The 23910-nt window shown below is 25.7% G+C and overlaps 2 protein-coding genes across 2 annotated transcripts; one reads left to right on the top strand and one right to left on the bottom strand.

Annotated features, from left to right (window-relative positions):
• Nucleotides 1-558: 558 nt before the first annotated feature.
• On the bottom strand, nt 559-7842 carry LOC113558666 (PCNA-associated factor-like). Its single transcript, XM_026964159.1, has 3 exons — nt 7618-7842; nt 1322-1435; nt 559-1179 (listed from the first exon to the last, which is right to left on the bottom strand). Exons 1-3 carry the CDS (start codon nt 7649-7651, stop codon nt 971-973), a joined length of 357 nt encoding a protein of 118 aa, XP_026819960.1. The 5' UTR covers nt 7652-7842; the 3' UTR covers nt 559-970.
• Nucleotides 7843-10043: 2201 nt separating this feature from the next.
• LOC113557179 (heat shock factor-binding protein 1) lies at nt 10044-12234 on the top strand. Its single transcript, XM_026962534.2, has 3 exons — nt 10044-10485; nt 11905-11971; nt 12100-12234. The coding sequence occupies exons 1-3, from the start codon at nt 10378-10380 to the stop codon at nt 12186-12188; spliced, it is 264 nt and encodes an 87-aa protein (XP_026818335.1). The 5' UTR covers nt 10044-10377; the 3' UTR covers nt 12189-12234.
• The last annotated feature ends 11676 nt before the right edge of the window (nt 12235-23910 follow it).

The raw sequence follows: 23910 nt of genomic DNA, 5'->3' as shown, positions 1-23910 counted from the left end.
AGGTATACAACTCAAATTATTTTTCATTCAACATAATAATAAATATTACATTTTATTTAAATTGTTTAATAATTTTAAATGCTAGAAAATATTTAGCTGTTTTTTCCGGCATTATATTACAATATCATAATATATAGGTACAGCCTATCGTACCATAACATTTAGATACCTTAAATACATATAACCATGACGCAATCTTGAATTATACTAAAATAATAATTAATAATAACTAATGATGGATCTACATTATATACCATTTACACCAAGATCCTACTACAAAACCTTTACTCTATGGTTATTCATATAATTATTTTCGAATTGAAAATTTAAATCTATCAAATCTGACGCAAAACGTATGTAAAAAACATTTTAGCATAAAACATATGTTTGAAAATGTTATAGTTCCTAATAGTAACCGTCTATAAAAAATAATACAGTATGTCAGAGTTACTTAATTATAATATGTAGTTTTATATGTTAAAATTAATAATATTGACTTTAAATGACTATAAACGCTGAAAATTTAATCTCGTTGAAAACAATAAAACTAAAATTACATTTATCTTTAAAAAAATATATTTCATGGTACACAACAGCTGCAGAACTAACGTACTTATATTGATATTGAATAAATCAATTTTATTTTCGTTTATCCAATATTGTAAAATAAATTTAAATAGTATTGTTTTTCGTCATATTGGATTACACCACATTGGTTTATAAAATATAATGGAAATAATATGTATGATTGTATGGTGGGATAAAAAACGCGAATATAATAATATTATATACATAAAAAAATTTAAGACATGTGGTATAAAATACGGTTGAAAATAATCACTTTTTGCGAGTATATAAGAGCTCACTTTAGACTATTAAAGCGTAATATGCAAAATCTTAATTACACATAATTTCTAGTCGGTTTTCAATAGGAAATTCGTAAGTATAAAGACAAACTTATTGTTATGTCCTAAATTTCCGACGATCCCGTCTGCGCCGTTTCTTGCGGGCGTACTTCTACAACGTCGTCGTCCTCATCCTCCTCCTCCTCCTCCTCCTCGTTGTTGGCCGACGGCAGTTGTGATTGTTCGTCGTTTTTTACCTGGAAAAAGCAAGTGATCTCTTTCTGCCAAGCCGGGATCTCTCTGGGGTGCACTGGATTTCCACCCGAGTATTTGTCTAAAACGAATAAAATAATAATAAAATTTGTAATAAAACAAGAAAAACCCTCGGTGTCGACCGACTTACAGATTGTACGAAATACGAGTACTTTATATAATAATAATAATATAACACGTCAAAGACGTGAGAATGCGATTACTTTTGGAAGTGGAAGGAGATGACGGCAATTTATGACCAGACGATGACGAACCGCTGCAGCCACCGGCCACCGACGCTTTACACGCAGCTATTTTAGGTGTTCTTCCAACGGAAACTGTAGGTGATAAAACACACAGAAACAAAGAAAAAATCAGATAAAAATTTAAGCAATAAAAAAGTAATATGATATAATATTATGGTAGCAATACAAAGTAAGGCAGATAATATTATATTCAGGGAAAATCTCGACTATTATATTTTAAATGTTTTAGTTATATTTTAAACCACAATTTTGTCTACTGTCTAGTCGTATATTTTCAAAATTTAATCAAATTTATATTATTTTTTTTTTAATATACGTGACAGCCATTTAGTGAAATCGATCTTTCTGTAAAAAAATGTCCATTTCATAAATTAAATTTTTTATTATATTATTATTATAATAATTTTTTTTCAAACTATAAAATACTAAAATATTTCACAAAACGATCACTAAAATTAGACATTATGTGATTTTGTCTATAGTACGGTCATTTACCATTTACTACAAGTGAAATAAAATATATACTACATATAAATATTACTATACATTAGTTATAAGCAAGGTTCGGGACTTCTTAAATTTTTGGTATTTTTTTTTGGGGGGGAGGGAGGGAGGTGAATTGTTTTATGTGAGATATAACATTTGTTTTGTAAACAACATTACAATTAAATACAAAGTTTGACTATATTTCGTGGATTTTAAGAAAAGTGCATAATATGATAACTTGGTATTATAATACAACATAATTTTTTTTTTGCATACGTGCCTGCATGCATGGAACTATATTACAAAGCCGCGAACCGTTATGGAAGTTATGGAACTATAATAGGAGACAATATTATATCTGAGTCAATAGAGTTATATATATGTATACATATAGTGTGTATATATTATTGTATTAATTATAAAATTTAAATATTTAGTATCTACTATCTATCTATTTATAATTACGATATGATGTTACTGGCATCCGGCAAAATTAATAAACTAACATATATATTTATATAGGCATTGTACTTAATTCCAAAAAACCCTACTTAATATTATGATAATAATTAATAATATATTTTAAATATGCAATATGCACACCATGTACATTATACAGTATACACGTGCATTTATATAGTGCCTAAATACAGGTGGTGTGTATTTAAATGGAGTTCAGGCAATCGTTAAAATCTTTTTTTTAAATATTATTTTCCAGTGCAACTATTCATTTTTAAAATATTTAGCGTATTTCATGATTACAGATTAGGTAAACAATACTTCCTCATTATAGTTTATAGAAATGCATCGTTTTTAAACATTTTAATTATAATCTTCACAGTAATGCTTGATTTTCAAATAATTTAAAAATATTTTGTTAATAATTTTCTCAACATATTTGATACAAATAATTTTTAAAATCTTTTAATTTTATTTTTTATTAAATATTTGGTGTAGAAATAATTTAAAAATAAATTGTGAAAAAGATTTTCATAGAATTCGATACACGTAGTTTTAAAAATGTATAAATAACATACCTAATCATTGTCTGTGAGTAATTTTGAAGTTTAAATTTTCACGTCATTAATTATTCGCACACACATAATAAGAACTTCTCCTCAAATGTTATTATTGTAATTAAAAATATATTGTACATTGAAACTTGATACATTCCACTAATAATTAAATTATAATCTTCTAAACACAATACAATTTTTAAAATATTTAGACTTCTTTTAAGCTATTCAAGCTATGTTCGATTTTTTTTTTCTATAAAAGTTAACAATAAATTTTATGCTAGGGCAGAAAGCTTGAAAACTTAAACAAGATTTATACTTGGAAAATTTTCAACTACAGGTCGAGAGGCATTGCGGCACATAAAATCAATAGAGTTTATACGTTTTAAAATACAATAATCCAGGTTGCTTAAAATATAAAAAAATTTAATTTCACAATATATCATCATTATAATTCTATGCCATTCATAAAATTTTTTATGGCTGGAATATTATTATTTTCTCAGTAAAATATAATTTTTTTTTTTATTATATCTGCGAAAAACGCATTCAATGCTTACGTTTTATTTTCAGTTTTAACCAGACGCCATATTGCAAATAAAGCAACAAATTGACTTTCAAAATCACAAACATTTATATTGTAACTGCACCGCATTTGAGAAAAAAATAATAGTCGAATCCGTGTATAAACGAGATCTGAGAAATATGATGCAGAAAAATGATTTTCCATTCCAATGCACCCCGTTTTTATAGTTAGTAAATAATTTCGTATCGAAAGCATATTTTAAAATGATGTATTCGATTTTTCCAAGCGCATTACGTATTCATATTATGATGGTGGACCAAATAGAAATTTGGGAATTTTATAAAATCTCCGTGTACAGTGTATTTAATTGCTTAATGTAGACATTATCCTGTGTCTAAGTAATTAAACATTATAAATTATAATATACGCTATTATAGTAGGTATTATTACGAATTTCTTTAGTTATATTTTTAATTACAAATTTCATATTAACTTCACGCTCATTCTGTTTTTCTATCTTATACTTAATAAAATTATTTTTATAAGTATGCAAATAATAAATTCATCATAGACACTATATAATATACACTATAGTTTGATTAAATATGATTAACATTTTTTAAATTATTTTCATTAACATTATCATTCAGTATAAATATTTTCCATATTTAAAAATAGAAATATATGAACCCAATGAAAACACTGCAGAACAAAACTATGTATAGGCTATTATCTAAAGTTAACTCAACTTACCGAAAAATTAATACTTAAATCGGAAAACAATAAAAATAATTAAACAGCTTAAATTATCATTCTATAAACACAATAAAATTTTCAAAATATTTACTTATATTAGGAGAGTATATTTAAGATATTTTGAAAGTTTAAAATTTTAATTTAGAATATAAATATAATGCAAAGTTCCTCAAAAGTTATACCTATAAAAATACATTGACAAAAAAATTTGTAAGAGTATTATAAAAGTTCAAATTTTGACAATAATTTTGATCATTTTTAATTTTAACTGGTAATTTAAAAATATAATTCGTAGTTTTTAAATTTTTCTTACATTTTTCATAGAATAACCACAATGTATACTCATTAGTCATTATATTTTTCATGGATATTTGAATAATTCTAATAATAAAAAAATTGGATATTTATAGAAAACTAGAATTTTTTCTTTTAATGATTTTTAGTTTTATATTGTTAATATATAATTAATTCATTTATTAATATATACCTATATTTATTTATATTAATCAAAGGTGATATTGACACTTTTTGCTGTCATTATTTACATTAATATTTTATATATTATCTAATATATATATATATTTAGACAAATTTTAAACAATTTATGCCAGGAACCTATTCACACCATTCCATATTATACTAACTTACGTGCACAATACGTAGAGCCCAAAAATTGTTAGTGCTCTCTGCCACTCTTCCTACTTTATATCAAAAAATAAAAATACTCGTCTGGAACAAGTACGAAATATAGTACCTAGTGAACGTCCTTTTTCTGTCATTAAACATATTAAACTATAAATTAAATAAAACTAAAATAAACTATAAAACTATAAATATATTTATATTTCTTTTAATCAGGTCCCGGGTTAGGTATTCAGGTATTCTAATCTCACAAATGTATATATGATATAATTATAACCTAACCTTCAGGTATAATTATTTTATTTATTATAAAACACATACAATATTTAAAAAATAGTTCACCATAATATCGTGTTTTGTATAAATAGGTAATATAATAATTAATAATATATAACATATGTTCTAAATAATTAATAAATTATAAAATATCCTTAAAAATAGAGACTAGCGTGTCAATCTCAGGTCAAAATCATTTTCCTGACTTAATGATTCGATGATTATGGAGTAATTCAAATTTAACACATCCATTACAATATACCTACTAGATGATCTACTCAAAACTCAATGACGAGGTACTCTCAAAACCTTCTATTTTGTATTTGCAAAACGATTTGTCTGTTTTTTTAGTACCTATTTTAACTCGAAAAAAAAATGTATTTATTTTATAAAGTAGTTTCTTAAGAATGGCCATATGGCTAATTTATGTAAATATTTTATGAGTTGGATTATTTTAAAGTAATTAAATAATATTATGTAGTAGGTATGTATAATATTAATAATTAATAACCTATCTAGTACCTACAATCTACATGTTATATTTAAAAGTTTAGGAAGAACGGAAAGAAATCCAACTACAGTATTTTGGATATTTTAAAATCATATTGAAAGTTGTGTTTTACTCGTTATCGCACAATATTAGATAGGTATTAATTCGTATTACTTAAATATTGTCATTTGAAAGGCAACTGCGGTAAATAATAAAAATAATACAAATGCCTAAACATATACAGGGTGTCCCGTGAGGATTTACTCGAAATAATGGAGATATCATGATTTTGATTTTTTAATAAGTTTCACAGAGACAAGAACTACAAATATTTCATGTTTTAATTTATTTCAATGTTTTGGTAAAAAAGTTAAAAAATATATTTTTTTTGTTTAATTATTTTCAAAAATAATGAAGATAGCCATTTTGTAGAGTTCATTTTTCTGAAAATATTGACGTTTCAACATTTTAATTTCATTAATCTCCTGATTTTTAATATTTTTTCTAGTTTCGAGAAAAACTGTGAATTACATTGAAAGCGTTCGGCGACCGTACGAACATGCATCCACATGTTTAATACATTGGTACTACTATCGTATTAAATAATTCGTAGTTTATTTCGAAATTAGAAAAAATACTAAAAATCAGGAGATTAATGAAATTAAAATGTTGAAAGTTGAAATATCAATATTTTTAGAAAAATAAACTCTACAAAATGGCTATCTTCAATTTTTTTGAAAATACCTAATTAAATAAAAAAATAAATTGTTTAACTTTTTTACCAAAACATTAAAATAAATTAAAACATAAAATATTTGTAGTTCTTGTCCCTGTGAAATTTTTTAAAAAATCAAAATTTTGATATCTCGATTATCTCAGGAGATATCACAATGGGTAAATCCTTACGGGACACCCTGTATATGGTATATCGATGTAACGACTGATATATAAGTATAATTTACTAAAATAGAAAATTTAACATGAGCTTTTGGGAATTCTGAATAGTTTTTAAATTAGTCTTAAACTTTAACTCAACTATATGACAAAATTGAATTATCCGCCATACTTAATTGTATTTTAATCAGTTTACATATTTTTCACGACAAAATGTTTTATCGACGATTCTATGGAAAAAAACTTGTCAAATGACTATAAAAATGACTTTAAAATGCCTAGACATTGTACAAATAATCAGATACGCATATAAGCATAACACTACCTAATGTAAAACTGTAAAATATTAAGAGAGCGTCACACCCGCATGCGTTGTCTCTGCTTCACAAGTACGTAACATACCAAATTTATGCTCAGCAGATCACGTATAGCTTGATTTTTTACAATAGTTTAATTTTTTTGGCAAGTTATGCGTATATAAAATAGCGTAAACTAAAAATGCTCATAACTCACTTAAAAACTTAATAATCGTAAAAAACCAACATACCAACACAGATAATGTTCTTACCATCAAGTTTTTTAATAGGTCAATTCACTCTAATTTTTAAACTAACGGAGCTAAACGTGATCTACTGAGTATAAATTTGTGATGTTACGTACTTGTAAGACGGAGACAACACATGCGGGTGTACGGCCTCTTTATACACATATTTTGTTTTGACGCCAGCTACGGACTTACGGTTATGTATAATAATAAAATACAAAAATATTTTTAATTTTTTTTAGTCATTATAACACACATGTACATTCGATGCCATTTCAAAACGGTTATACCTCACCAGTAAACACTACTTTTAAGTTCGATTGTTTTATAATGTGGACGCTGTACCTGTACTGCACATTTAAGCGCATTCTAGCGAGAAGTCAATAAGTCATAACTAAATAAAATAACAAGAAATATTAATTGTTTACCGTGCTTTATTTATAGACTTATAGTATTTACCATATTGAGTAGATACTGTAATATAAATTTACAATTATTATAATTGTTATTTTTAAATAATAAATAATTATTCTGTTACACTATAAGTGGAATGTTTAAATACATTATCCGCGCACCTTTATTGTTAAATATCTGCTGTTTATAATATAATATAATGTTACTTACCCTTATAGCTCATTGATTGCTTGGTTCTAACCATGTTGAGAAATGATAAGTAAAAAAAAAACAAGGATCACTAATGTAATTATATTTTAATATCGAATAAAGTCGTTTCTATAGGTAAATAGCGATATAACACTGTATATTAAAATTATTGAAAACCACCAAGCGTCGCTCGAGTAACGAGTACAAAAGGTAGGCAATAGGCAATAGGTAGGTACTGAGCGTGGAACTGACGGCACGACATTAAATTGCACATTAGTTATATACCCGTTTCCCGTGGCGACAACGTCGGTTTTAACCGGGATAAATTTAGTTTACGGCTGCTAACGATTTTAATCTAATGCCGACATTATCAGACGTGTGGATACACTATAGATTAACCGGGTAGTAAATACCTACTACACAAGTACACGACCAATATAGCTATAGGTAGATCGTATATAACAATACGATATCACATAATTTTGGTATATGTATAATATAAGTAGGTATATAACATAATATGAAACGTCCGGTCCAGGGTCCATTATTGAAGTACAACGGCTATATTTTATTAATAATTATTATCATATTATTATATTACTTACTATTCGATTAATACAATATATCAAACACGTGCGCAGACAATCGTACACTAGTGTATATACCGAGTGTACTTACTAATTGAGATCGACTAAATTATGACCGATTTATAAGGCCTCGCTGGGTTTTTCATTCGACGAAATATCAATAAAACACAATTTAAAATTCTAGGGCTTAAAAATATTTAAAAATATTTGGGTAAATATATTTTCATAGAACCTAAAAAAAAGTTTATAAGTTATCGCATATTATCAATTTATATATATATGCTATTGGTACCAGTTATTATATAGGTAGGTATCGAACATTATTGCCTATTGATTTTTAAGCGTGATTACGATACAATGACAGCTTACAGAACAACTACAGCTACGCGTGACCTGCAGAAGACTAATCGACGTCATGCGCTTGAAAGCGTATTATTATTTATTCAAATTATATATTTTTTTTCGATACATTTGAATGCTTAACCTGATTTCCAAACGATAAAAACACCTGCTGTGCATGTCAGTGCGAAATCGGCGTGATAATAGGTATATTAATATTTATTTTATTATTGATTATCAATCGATTAACATATATAGTTGCCTAAAGGCAAAAGGCTAAAGACTAAACAAAATAAAATATAACTCAGCCTTGAATGGAAAAGGTGTGCACAATGGGCTATTAATACCCATTAAAACTAGGTTATTTTACCTAGGTATTTAATTTTTCAATCATCTTAATAACACAACTAATTAAAAAATCAATTTTAACAACTAAGCTTATTTCAATTGGTTTAAAATAAATATGTTTAAATCAAGACGATCAAGTTAAAATCAATTTAAAAATGTATGTTTCTTCATATACGCATATCGCACTGTAGTTAAACCTAAATAATTTTCTAATTTTTTTTTTATTTTTATTTAATCGCTCTGCAGGTATACACGATGGTTTAAAATACAAATAAACAATTAAAAATAGGAATAGGATGCACTTTTGACAAACTATTTAGTCTCCTATCTTTAAAATAAAATGCAGTTTCACAATCACTACCATGGTATTAATAAATGTGCGTGTGATTCAGGTGCAGGTAATTAAAAAAAAAAAATGAATTGACTTAGTTTTTCTCCACATTTATTTTAACCTTTAAATATGCTATTATTTGTTAGCTATTAACTTACGACTTGATAATTCGTAGCTTATAGCTTAGTTGTTAACGTTAACATAACTTTACTATAGCTTATACATAGGTACACCTATCTGACTCGCAATAGTTAATCGTCTTTCATTATCCTTTATGTACATAAACTATACAGTTCCAGCACTGTGATAGACGAACTACTATATATTATAATATATATCATGATTAATGACGACGTGTCAGTTTCTAATTATTAATGGTTCACAGTTGACGCAGAAGGTACCAGTCATCAGTAGCTACCGTAATATCGTAATGTATTCAGTACGCATTGTTCGGATGTATACGCATAAACCTATATATATATATATATATATATATATGTATGTATGTATGTATGTATGTATGTATGTATGTATGTATGTATGTTTATATCGTATTATTGTATAGGAACCTGTTGAAATTGAGAACAAAATAAACACAATTTTGTATCAGTCCCAAATCGATATTATGCATTTATGTGTTTATATGTAGAAAAAAATAATAATAAATGTAAGTGCGCAATAGATAACTCACGACGACCGTGTTGTACGCGTCCCGTCCGTTTGAAAAACCGCGCAACGTTAGTTTACGGAGCGCGCGCAACGCCATTGGTCGCACACGACGGCTACCTCCACGCCTATCACGCTTTATACTATCGCCGAGTAGACGATGAATAATTAAATTAAATTGTCGCGGTGAGCGTCGTCGCGGTCCGTACCGTTTACTCATACTTTTATCAAAACCGCTTACTATCACGATAAATTATATGTTTTTGTGACGAATAATACGATTAGTACGACGCGCTAATCAAACGTTGTTCGTTCGGTCGGTTTATATTTTGTTTTCTCGCCGCTCGTTGAACGGTTACATTAGTCCGGTACCGCCGCAGCAGCAGCCATTACGAAGATCGTTCGACGACGCTCGTGTGGCCCGTGAAAGCTAAGCGATCGCACACCTCTCTGCGTACAACACACTACAACAGACATTTTTTTCAAGTCGACCCGATAAACGCCGGCACGATGTGCGATTACAACGCAAAGGACTTGAGCGAACCAGAAGACGGAGACAACAGAGGCGACGGCACCGATAACATTGACAAACGTGCGTTCGATGAAATGAACAATCAAGTGAGTGTTGTACAATAACTACTTATCCCAACGATAGATAATATTCTTTCGGTTTTTTTCCAGCTATTACTTGTTCACTTCCATTCGTATTATAATATTATATTGTACTAGTATATCTTTCTGATATTTAATCTCTTCATGTATTTCCGCTCTGGCGCTCAGTCCCAATGTTTGACATAAACTGTGTAAATAATTTTAGTGAACGACTAAATTTCAATCACTGGAGTACGACTAGGTTCCTATTTACCTATTATCTAAATTACAAAAATGGTTAATCTTGAATGATGTAAATTTTTATCGATTAAACATCTACCATGTTCACTTGTAGTATGTGTTGTTATCCTTATAATCTGAAAACAGTAACATTATGGTTAATTTTTTTTCAGACTTAAAAACTTTTAAACTAAAATAAATTTTTTATATTTAAAATGCATGAAAAAAATCTCATTTATCGATCATCAAATTATTTGTTCAAAACTGTATTTTACATTCCTATTAATCACTTTTAATATTGATTTGATAATCTATAATTTCTAATAAAATAGCAATTATATATTTAAATATTTATTGATATTATCTATGTATATTTTTTTTCTTATTATAAATAGGTTGTCAGTGGTTTTTAATCTTTTTGGGTCCATGGCTCCTTTTAATCTTGAAATAAAATAAACGGTCCCTTACAAACATTTAAAATAATCAAATTTACATATTTTAATCTAACTTTATTTAATGATGAAATAAACATGTAATTATTAATAATAGGAAACATAATTGTTTTTGTTGCATAATATTATCAAATCGTGGCTTACATTTTTAAAACACGATTTTCATTTCCTCATTTCCAGATTTTCCTCAGAAAAGTAATTTTGGAATTGAACAATAAGTTGTGATAAATGTTCCATGAACAACAATTTGACAAATTATATAAAGTTTTTATTTTTTAAATTTTTAGTTTTTACTGCGAATATCCCTTAATAATAACCAATGACGCCCCTGGGAGCCACAACGCACAGGTTGATAACCACTGGGTTAAGTAATTTAGTATTAGAATTGCAACATGATAATATTAAATAAAAATAAAATAATATTATAAAACAGTGTACATGATCATTTGGGTTTTTTTTTCTAATGTTATACGACATTAGAGATAATTTTTTATTTCATTACAAACATTTTTACTTAGTATAAATTTTTCTCAGTTTTTTTATTATCACATGTAGACTAAATATGCTTAATTTTTTTTTAATTAATCTTAATACAAAAGTATTTCAATATATTGAACATTTTAGAACATGATAACACAAATCATTATTTATTATTTTGTTTTTTCTTTTATAGAGAAATTACCACTATTTATTTTGTACCTATGCTTGCTTAATTATTGATTTATATTTTAATGAAGTGTATATTTTATTTCAGATTCAAATTGTTCTCCAGGATATGAAAGACAAATTCCAAACTATGTCTGATCAAATATTGTTGAGAAATATCCTTTTTTAACTACTTCATAAAAAAGTATATTGTTTAAAGTATGTTTTATATTGTTTGTTTTTAATTTAAAGTTGATCTTGATAGTAAAAAAAATCATGTTAATATTTCTTAACTGATAAATACTAGATGATATGGGTGCACGTATCGATGACTTAGAAAAGAATATATCTGACTTGATGATCCATGCTGGTCTTGAAACTCCAGACAAATGATATTTAGAATACTATCGTATTACAAGAAATGAATAGGTCATTTTATGTTACAAGATTATATATATATATATATATATATATAAACTTAGGACCTACATAATTATTTGAAATATGATTAAAATTAAAACAAGGTAAACTTAAGTGTATCATTGTCTATAAAATATCTTTATTTATTATAATATATGTACATTCTTTTTTTTTATGAACTATTAACATCAGTTTTAGGCAATATTAATTTACTTATATAATAGATCCATACCAATTTTGTACCTAAACTTTATTTAGTGTATGAATAACCAGTCCAACAGATGTAATGCGTTGAAACTGTGCATTTATCCCCAATACCAACATTGCACTACTCATTGGGAGGGTCCTCGTAGGTTGTCAGAAACAATTAATTGGCGTAGGATCATTAGTAAGAAAGGAAGTGTTGAACACATTCAATATGGTAAACAAGCTAGTCTTGTACTGAATAGATTATAGTAAATCATGTTCTTTCCATTTGTCATATTTATTCAACTTAAATTTACCAACATTTAACTTATTAAAGTTAAAAATAGCTCAAACCAGCAAGTTATATTTTTAAGGAAATTTCAACTATCAATAAATATTAGTTTCAGTTGATAATATTATATTAAATATAATTTACCTTTTACGTAGATATTAATCCATAGTTAATTCAAATTTAAGATAACAATTTAATTTTTTTTTTCATTCAAAGTTCATTATACATTTATTGCAAACACATATATTTTAGCGTAATAATTAATCAATAAAAGAAATAGTGAAACACATCACCTACCTATATATGCATTCAAGTAATAACAATTTTTGCTTTTTACTAAAACACATGTATTTTTTGTCCATTGTACTGTTAAAACTTATAATAACTGACAATAAATCTATAAACATTTAAATTCTCTATAAAATTTACTTGAGATTGACAATCCTACTTTTTTATTTATTTTTCAATTTTGTATTATCATTTATCAATGTTAAATGATATTTCAATTTTTTGATTTTAAAATATAATTTAAATAAAAGATTTGAGTTAAATTTTAAAAAGTTGTATTATTGATATCGAGATAACTCCATCATAAGTTAAATTAAGTTTTAAAAATTTTATCAGTACAATAAACAAAAAATAAGAATTTTGAAAATAATAGTCCGAACTTAATCACCTTAGTTTTCAAAATATACAATAATTTCATTTCAATATTGTACAAAAACTAAGAATGATTTGAACATCTTTTAAGAGCAATATCATATAAAATTGTATCAATTTGATAATAAACCCTTAACTAATCAAATGCAATGGGTAATTGTTGATAACTGTATTTACAAGACTTATGGTTATTTTTAAATTTCCAATACATATTTTAGTGCAAGTTAATTAACAGAAGTATTGGGTTTACAATTTTTTTTTTTTATAAATAATTTCTGCTTATATTTTTGCTATTAATGTAAACAAAATTGTTTAATTCAACAGTCATTATTTAAATAAACTAATTGTAAAAGTTAGTACATTTACACTTAATTTATTTGTAAAAAAATATCATGAGAAGTTTTACTAGTTAAGTATTGTGAAAAAAATATAATTGCTATATTGTCTAATTTATGTTATAATTTATTATATGAGCAGTTAAAATCCCACAATTTTATTCTGTATGCAAACAATGTGGTTGAATATAATATGACAAAATTGAAGTCTTATATTATTCATAACTTTGATATAATGCAGAAACTATTACCTATTAAAGTCGATTTATTAATACACATAACATTTAATTAAATTGTAAGCGTATAATTGATTTTAAACAACCATATAAGACAGAGTATAATGTTAAGCTTTGCCATTCCCTTTATATATACCTACTATATTATATGTATTTGTTACAATTGATTACTATTATATCTATCATTATATTAAATTAAAAACCATACATATTATATACCTAGTAATAATTAGTGTATAACAAAATATTTAAATGTTAAACCTTAACTAATTTTTTCAAGAAAATATGACTGACAAAGAAAAAAACTTAAGAAATAGAAATGTTAAAATAAAATTGTCAAGAACCAATTTAACTCATTTTTTATTTAAAAGAAAACCCAATGAATACATGATCAAATATTAAATTTAAAATCATAATTTATTAAATTGAATGAATACAATATAAAAAAATGTATTGCCATTTTATTCAGTTATGATAAAATACAATTCTGAATCAAATCCTTTTGATGCTTATAGTTTATTATAAAATAATATGTTTCAATTTAATTGTAGCTATAATTTAAAATAGTTTTTATTAACTAGCTCTTTATTTTTTATTTTTTATATTTAATGCTAGAAATTTAAAATATTAAGAAACAGTAAATACACATAAAATAAGAAAGCTGTGTATTTTTTTTTCATATTGCAAAGAAAAAACATTTTTAGATTTTGAGTAGTGATGAATTTTAAATAATAATGTAATAAATACAATGTTTTTGAAAAAAAATTATATTGACTTACTTTAATAGCTATATTAATGAAATTTATTTATAGTGTTATGTAAGCTGACAGAGTATCATTTCCGTTCGGAATTGTTTTTCTATACAATAATAAATCATTGAATTCAAATTTAATATACCTATTACAGGGACCCACTCAACTACCAATATACAGCAAACAGGGTGGTACTCACTTGCTTACCTTTTTTAATTTTAGATTCTGAGCGAAAAATCTATTAATTTTACAATCAGTTGTAGTTTTTTATTTGTACTTGGCTTAAATTTGAAGCAATGTTTTTATTTACACAAGGCATATTATTAAATAAATTATAACCATTGAGTATATTAGATTTGACTTTGTGTTTATTTCCTGAACACCTTTTCTGTTTCTGTATATAGAAATGCAATAAATTTGACTATAATTATGTATACTAAAATATCCTCTACATAGGAGTTGATTTTATTTATGTTACCAAAATAACCATAATCTAGTATTTTATTTTCTGGAAGTTTACAATATTTTTTTAAAACATCCTCTCTGTAGTCATTGGTTCAATTTATTTTTATGGTGTAAGTAATAGAATAAATATGAACAGATCCCTACTTTATTTTGAAATTTGAAATATTTTAATATTTTACATTATTAATGGTTGTTAACACAATTAATATCAGGTTAGATAATGTAATACTTTGATTCAAGTAACTCTTGATGAGGATATTAATTAATATTTGTTTTGATAATAATTATTCAAAACGCCATCCTTGCATTCATGGTTTAATTTAATTCATTTATTTTTAGCTCATATCTATAGCAACACTTCCAAGTCTTCTTGATTTATAAAACACTTAAATGTCTTTATAATACATATACCAAATATTTGAAATGAAAAAGTAAGTATTTCCCTTAACATACAATTTGCATAAGTAGGTATAATAAATTCTAATAAGCTATACAATAAAATTAGGCCAAACATAGGTGATTATTGTGAATGAAAAGTAGGTACATATTTATTCATTTTTTTAATACTATCTAATTTATACTAATGGATACTGCCATGTATTTAAATTAGAAAACTCATTTACAACATTATTAATTTAATATTTTTTTTAGTAACGCACCTATTCCTAACCAGCCAAAAATCATAATACAGAATTTTAACAAGTTCAGTTGCTATTGTAACCACCTTTATTTCGAATAGTGCAATAAAAATGTATTTGGTGGTCTTGACTTAATTTATAGGTAAAATGTATGTAACCATTTGAAGTCAAAAATTTAAATAATTATAAAGCATTTGATGAATGTCCATATTTAGTCTTTCAAAACCGATTTCACTGTGGTTTAATTGGCAAACTAATCTTAAAAGTTAAATTAATACAATATATTATATATATATTTACAATTCAGGTATACTTGCAATCAGTAAAGCAATGATACTTTTAATATTTGAATGAATTAGTCTACACTAATTTAATGAATACAATATGTACTGGTCGTACTGATGGAAAGATATTCAGTGTAACTAAACCTAACCTATCCTCTGTGAATGGATTGTTTAAAATGAAAACGAAAAGTATAAATGCTAAAATCAATTGTAAGAATAGTTTTACATTTCTGATAATAAACTAAATAAACACATATTAAGTTCTTTAATCAATAATTGCGAGTATCATTGTATCAATAGTTTATACGGAGTGACACAACTGCTACGTACTACTATTGCCACGATATTGTACAACTCCAATATTTCATTATACAACTATCTCGAATGTCAATTGTTACGAATATCAACTACAACGATATTAGATTGCGCGGTGAACTATAACGATTTTAATTATCACAGAATTATTGTAAATGACATTTTATACTTAAATTTTATAATGAGTTCCTAGTTCCTATATAGTAATTACTTCCTGAGTCCTGTTGTTTAATTTAGTTTAAGTAATTTGGAATGCGTAATGCACCTATTTAAATGGAATTGCTCAATTTCAATAAAAAAATCTCCGCAAAAAAAGCCAAATTATTAATTTATCTTCAATAATAAATGATTATCTTTTTTATTAATAAATAGGTATAGTAAAAAAACTATAAATAACATATTTTAATTAGTATAATGAATTAATCATTCAAAAATACATTTAAATGTTTGTATAATAAACCATTTTTGCACCATAAATATTTTAAATTATACAATTTATAAATGTACTGTTCTTGCTTAGTCAAATGACAAATAGTATTTAATAATATAAATACAATTCCATGAAGTGTAAGAAATTTGTACATATTCAACTTTGTATTTTTTTCTTTTGAACATTAGCAGGGCTGTCCCTAGGACAGGGCGAGCGGGCCCTCACCCCGGGCCCCGCGCTCTCGCCACAATTGGAAAGGCCCTGCCTCATAGATACAATAAAAAAAAGTCAAGTTGATGAGCAAAAAGTTAATTTTTAATATATTTTTATATTGTACCTATTACTATATTTTATATTTATTGTCTTATTTTTTCAATATGTTTTCAATATTATTATTTATTATATTAAGTTAGATTATATCATGACATGTTGCGTAATTAATTTATTTACTTATTTATATTGTTGTAGGACTGTAGGTGCAAGGTGCTATATTTGTTAAGACTATTTGCGCACAATTAAGTTTCAAATTTGGGGAGCTATACAGGGTAATTCTTTTATCATAAAAACTCATTATTTTGTTAAGTATTGACTTTTTCATTTTTTTTTCAAAATATTTTGTTTCATGCTTTTCTCAAATTTTATGAAATTTTTATTTTTGTCACCCTTTTATTTAATAGGTAAACCACTATCTACTTTTTATATTCAAATGACAACCTATATTTAAAATGTACTAAATTAATAGGGAAATTTTTTTTATGAATTTTAACTTTCAAATTATTATTTTTCGTTAATTTTTTAGCGAGGTATAGCTTTTCAAAGTTTATTGGTTTTCGGATTTTATAATACTTTTTATTTTATATCTCATATTATATAATAAACTTATTTATACCTGTGGTTACTAATGCCTCACAACCGTAATAATCTGTAGGAAATACATCTAAAAACCTCAAACCATCCAACTTTGAGAAGCTATAAGTCACGGTTAAATGAAAAATAATAATTTTAACAGTAACAATTCATAAAAAATAGCCCTACTATATTATGACATTTTAAATATAGGTTGCTATTTAGAAATCAAAAGTTGATAATGATTTCATTATTAAACATAAGGGTGAAAAAAATAAAAATGGTATATATAGGTTATGAAAAACATGAAACTAAAAATTTTGAAAAAAAAATTGAATAAAGTTAACACTTTTTGATATAATAAGTGTTTAATGATAAAAGAATCATCCTCTATATGCTACTGACGCGCAGTAGTGATATTTTAGACATTTTAGGCCCCGCAATTTTACTCTGCACCAAGCACCGCAAATCATCGGGACGGCCCTGAACATTAGATAGATGCCTAATGTAATATATTTTTTTAAATTTTAAATATTTACTAGGTACTAAATTATATAATATGCTAACGAAGACAGAAATCACCCTATCCTGTATTGTACTCTAATTCTCATTTCTCATATACCTATATAATTTTTTTTTGTGTGTGTCCTAACCGATTATCACTTAAGTGTCTTGTTTATTATTACATCTAACACCCATTTATAACATATACATAATACATGTGACTAATGTGGATATCCACCTTGCGTGTGACAAAAGCCAAAAATCATTTAACACATATTGATTTCCACACCATTGAATTTTTTTCAGCCATGGACAAACAATTAATATATATATAAAAATAAAATAATAATAACATCTTTTAACCTGTACGATAGTTCATGGCACCAGTTTTTAAGACAAATCCACAGATATCTGTGCACCATGAATTGTTGTCAACATTCAATAACCATAAGAATTAAACACATAGATAAAAGATTAGATTTAATTAAGCTGAAGTCTGAAATATTTAATAATTTAGGTTATTAAATATGGTGAAGTTTAAATTTAAATCTATTGTGTTATAAGTTTTACTCAAATTGGATAAACCTAATATTATTAACTATACAATATTTTATTTTTTTTAATTAAAATACATGTGTATAAGATATCCATAGTAGGAAAAAATGAATTACTTGTACCTATTTTGTAATTATTTTAAATTGTCCATTGCAGAGTTCCTCAGCCTATTCTAAATGTGTTTAGCCCTTAACCGTAAATAAGATTTATACACATTTTTAATAAAATACAAATATAAATAAATAATATACATAAGCTTAGGTATTCAAAGTGTAATTTATTAAATTAATAAATTAATAACTCTAAGTTATACTATATACATTTGGACTATACCATCTAATTCTTCCCTATATATCTCACAATTGGGTGGAGGAGGTATGGCACAGTTCACACAAAGCCATCTGTGTCCACAAAATAAATATATGTACCTTAAACTATTGGGTACATCCCTCATTAAGCGTAAGCATTCTAGGCACTGCTTCCAGTTAGATCTGTACAATTATTGTTTTCAATCCACCCACCTGTTATTTAATATACAAAATAAAATACTAATTTATTTTTAATAATTTAATATTTATTTGTTTAATATTTACCAATAACATGTACGATGTGAATGTTTATTCTCGATAAAGGAACCTTGCAAACAGACAACGCTGTATCCGTTATACACATCCGTCACACCATGGCCAAATGGTAAAAAAATGTTTTTTATGACAATCTCTTTATGATTTTCTAAACAAACAAAACATCTATTTTGGTCTTCATCTACATTATAAAACAAAAAGTAGGTTTTTGCTATAATAATTAATAATTGAAAAAGTTATTGTAGTTGACAAAATTATTTATTATGAGTACCTCCAATTGGTCGAACAATAACATGAAATTATAGGATTTTAATTTGGAATAAATTGAATCAAAATATTTTATTTTCAAGCTAAACAAAATCTAGTGATTTTCCAAATATATTCTAGACCATTATTATCTATATTTTATTTGTCGTGTAGTTATTTTGGATTTAATTTTATAAATAATAATATATTATATAGGTAATAATTATCTTTGAAATTAATAAATATTATAAGTACTGTACTACTGTATTCCTATTTCGTGCCCAATTGTCTTTCAATTTTAATTATTTTGATGCGCTTGTTTACGTCCAAAACATTTGTAGGAGCTCCAAGCTTAACCTATAATTATTATTCAAATATTATGAATAGTATACAGTTAGATTATTTTAACTGTATTATAATTTTTATGATAAGTGTACATGTCATGTAATCAATCAATAAATTAAATCAGTAATACATTTAGTACCTATATGGTTACATAGTACAATTTTATTTAACAATGTTCATGGACTTCTTCATCTAATTACTGCTTATTATAATTTTAGCCCATTAGATCAGTCCAGCTGTTACCCTTTTGAAAATTATATAAAATTATTTAAATCTATACTTCAAAGACACGAAAAATCATTACAGCTGTTCATCCATAGGATAAGGAACAATAGAATTTTTCAAAAAAATGAAAATCCTAAAAATCTCAAAGTTTAATATAGATAAGTAAATAAATTGATATTTACCCATAAGGGCATAGATCGTAGTGTCATGGGGAATTATTGATTCCGCCGAAACTACCTGTTTAGAAAAAAGATTTGTATCGATTCCGCCGGCTATCGTTAATAATATCTAAATATTGATTCCGCCGGCTACTGTTTATCCCCCCCTTGTATTTGTATTTTAAAATATATAGTATATAATAAGATTAAAATAATAATAATTGTATAATTAAAAATTAAAATATGTATTCTATAATTAATACGTATATGTGAATATATTATAAAATATTACAATGTGTATAGTCTAAATTATATAAAATTATAGGTAATAATAATTGTATAATTAAAATATGTATTCTATAATTAATACGTATATGTGAATATATTATAAGATATTAAAATGTATAAAAGTAGTGTAAATTATTGTATAAAATGTTAGGTAATTATAATTGTATAAATGTATAATTAAAATATCTATATGAGGATGGTAAAAAGCTGGAGAAAATATTTTGCACAGTATGTAAAAGTACCATCCACAAATATTTTGTCTACTGAACATAATAATTTTATGTTAGATTTTGTTGAAAAACAAATAATTTTGTGGTCTGAATCTACAACAAGAATTAAGTCTTCATCTTGGACGGTTTTAATATGACGCTCGCTCGTTACATTGATTACTTCCGTAATATTTGTTGGGAGTTTTAGATACGATGATCTACGAGAACGGTATAAACATTGATAAATATTATTGATATCTTTACTTATAAAAGTTTGCGTCACTTGTGGATTATTTAAAATGCCTCTATTAATAATTTTTGACAGCCTTTCCAACTCGTCTTCCGATTTCCGTTTCAGTCCATTTGAAAATGATTTTTTTAAATACTATTATTAGTTTCTTCGCTATGGTTGATATTATGAACACTTTCATCTTTTAATATTTAATTGGTTGCTTCATTGACATACATTTTTGCAGTACACTTTTTATTTATACACTGCCATTTAAAAGCATCTAAATATTTGACATAGTCTTTTTTATAATATTTATAATTATTATACAAAATTAAATCTTTTCTTCTTTCACTAGAAACTATAGTAAAGTTCATTATAATTTATGATTAATAAGTAATACTCTTTAGTAAATATAATAATACGAGTGTGCGACACTATGCATATGATGGTGCAATTTTGTCAACTAGATCGATACTGATTAGTAACTAGGTGAGAAGTAACATGGGAAGATTGGGAAGTCCACATTTTAACAATAAAAAACATATAAATATAGATCTTATACATATTAAGATATATCATATCTTAAAGATAAGATTTCAATCAGAATCATCATTGACATTTATATGTAGCGCAATACGTTATAGGCGTTATAGCAATACGTGCGGAATAAAATAAAATATATTGACTCATTTTATTTTTATTATTTTATACATTTTAGAAAATATTCACGTACACGTAATAATTAGACTCTACATTTTAGTTAGTATTATTATTCTTATTATAATTTATTAATAAATAATATATATTATTTAGTATATTATGTAGGACTGTATTTTTTTAAATACATTTATAAATTACAAGGGAAGGATAAACAGTAGCAGGCGGAATCAAAATGTAAATATTATAAACGGTAGCCGACGGAATTGATATAAAATCGGCGGAATCGATATGCGCCCAGTGTCATTACTCGCTAATAAAGTCGACATTAGAAACTATCATACTTTTACAAGCATATCTGCATACTGAAGAGAGAATGGTGAATAGTGAACACTAACACCAATATCAGTAACTAATAATTGATTAAAATATGTACATATCATTTTTATTTTTCATTAAAATAATAAATTACTTATTAGATTTCTATTAGTTTTTAAAGTAGTATAATACTCAATAGCGTGGGGGGCATATAAGCAGCGTTGCTTACACCACTGATGCTGATGACTCCACTGCATGCTAGTGTGTATAATTACTAATTAGTATATCAGATACCTGCATATTGGACAGAATAATAATATAATAAATTGTTAACTAATACTATTAATTCAAATAGTTTTATGAATTCATTAATAATAAATTATAATTAGGACCCAAGAGTTTGTGCGCATTTGCACGTTTTTATTTAATGAACCAAAAATTAATAAAACTAATAGTTATATTTGTATTTCTAAGAGTTTATATTTTTAGATTACAATGTATTTTTAGTATATTTGGTAATATAAAGTTACGAAGTAATTTAAAAAGTCCCTAATGCACAAGAAATGTACTAGTACGTACATTTTAATATAAGATTGGTTATGGTTAAGATTTGAAAAAATACATTTGCAAGAATTTTATTGATATCAATGAGTATTTTTTTTTTTATCATATCGTATTATGATGGTCAAGAGGCCTCCACATTAATTTGCCCTGGCCCCAAAAAACTTAAGAATGGCCCGTGAGGTACCTCTACTGACTTTTATTTACAAACAGGAAGTTTGGTTAAATTTAAAAGTATACCATATCTGTTAAATTATTTTAGACTCGTCTTAATGGACTCACAATGTTGGCAATCCATGGAGATGTGCCATTAACAGCTGAGAAAGTGTTGGACAATCTGACAAAAAAGCCAAAAAAATTAGATTTTTTATTAAAATTATTATATATAATATGTTATGTGTAATATAATTTTTTAAAACAATATAAATTATTATGACTAAGAGTGGCTTTTGTATTCTAGTAAATTTTCAGAACCCCTCACATAGAAAATTCCTGAGAACGCCTTTGTACTTGTACATGGTCAAACAAACCAATTAATGCAGTTCAAGTAATGCAAAAAAAGTATTCTACCTAATAAACTTTAATTTCAATAGTTAAAGGCTAGAAAACTTGGTTCAATTTCTTGTAATTATGTTTTTAAAATGATATGAAATTGTAAAATACATTTTTTTCAGTTTAAATTAATTTTAATTTTATAACATAAGTGGTGTAATAAGTTTTTACTTAGTAAATAATATATTACTATCAAAGTGTCTCAAAACCATAAATAAATATGTTATTAGTTATTACTTATTTATCTGTTTACAGATTCCTACGAAGAAGCAAAATGTAAAGCAAATATATCTCAAGAATCATCTGATGTTTCTAAAGTAGAATATAAAGAAACAAGCAAGATAAGAGCTAAAATAATTAAAATAAAGACATTTTTAACACCCCATAAAGTATTAAGCTAGTGTCATTTAATATCAATAGTAAAATACTATCAATATCATAAAAATCTACTTATTTCAATTTAACTTTCAGAAAATAAAAATGTTATAATGATGAAGATTCTATAAGTATGAACTCATTTGATGATAATGACAAAAACCCAGATTTTACTGTAAAATACAAGTGCATACATATATATTAACTAATATGTATTTTTGTTGAGCTATAAGTCCAAATATTTGTAAAATTAACTTGCCAATTGACAAAATTAGAGTAAAATCAATGTCTAATTCAAAAATGATAAATAACAAAAAAAAACTGAGTTAAATTCACTATCCATGTGACATTACACAAAAATATTCTTTACCATTCACTATTAAACATTAAAAAGTATATGCAAAAAATATCTTTTCAATGATTTACAACTATACGGTAAAATTTTGT

Source organism: Rhopalosiphum maidis, chromosome 3, assembly GCF_003676215.2.
Source record: "Rhopalosiphum maidis isolate BTI-1 chromosome 3, ASM367621v3, whole genome shotgun sequence".
Classification (NCBI taxonomy): Eukaryota; Metazoa; Arthropoda; class Insecta; order Hemiptera; family Aphididae; genus Rhopalosiphum; species Rhopalosiphum maidis.
The sequence above is the reverse complement of the archived record's forward strand: the minus strand, read 5'-3'. Positions and strand labels throughout refer to the sequence as shown.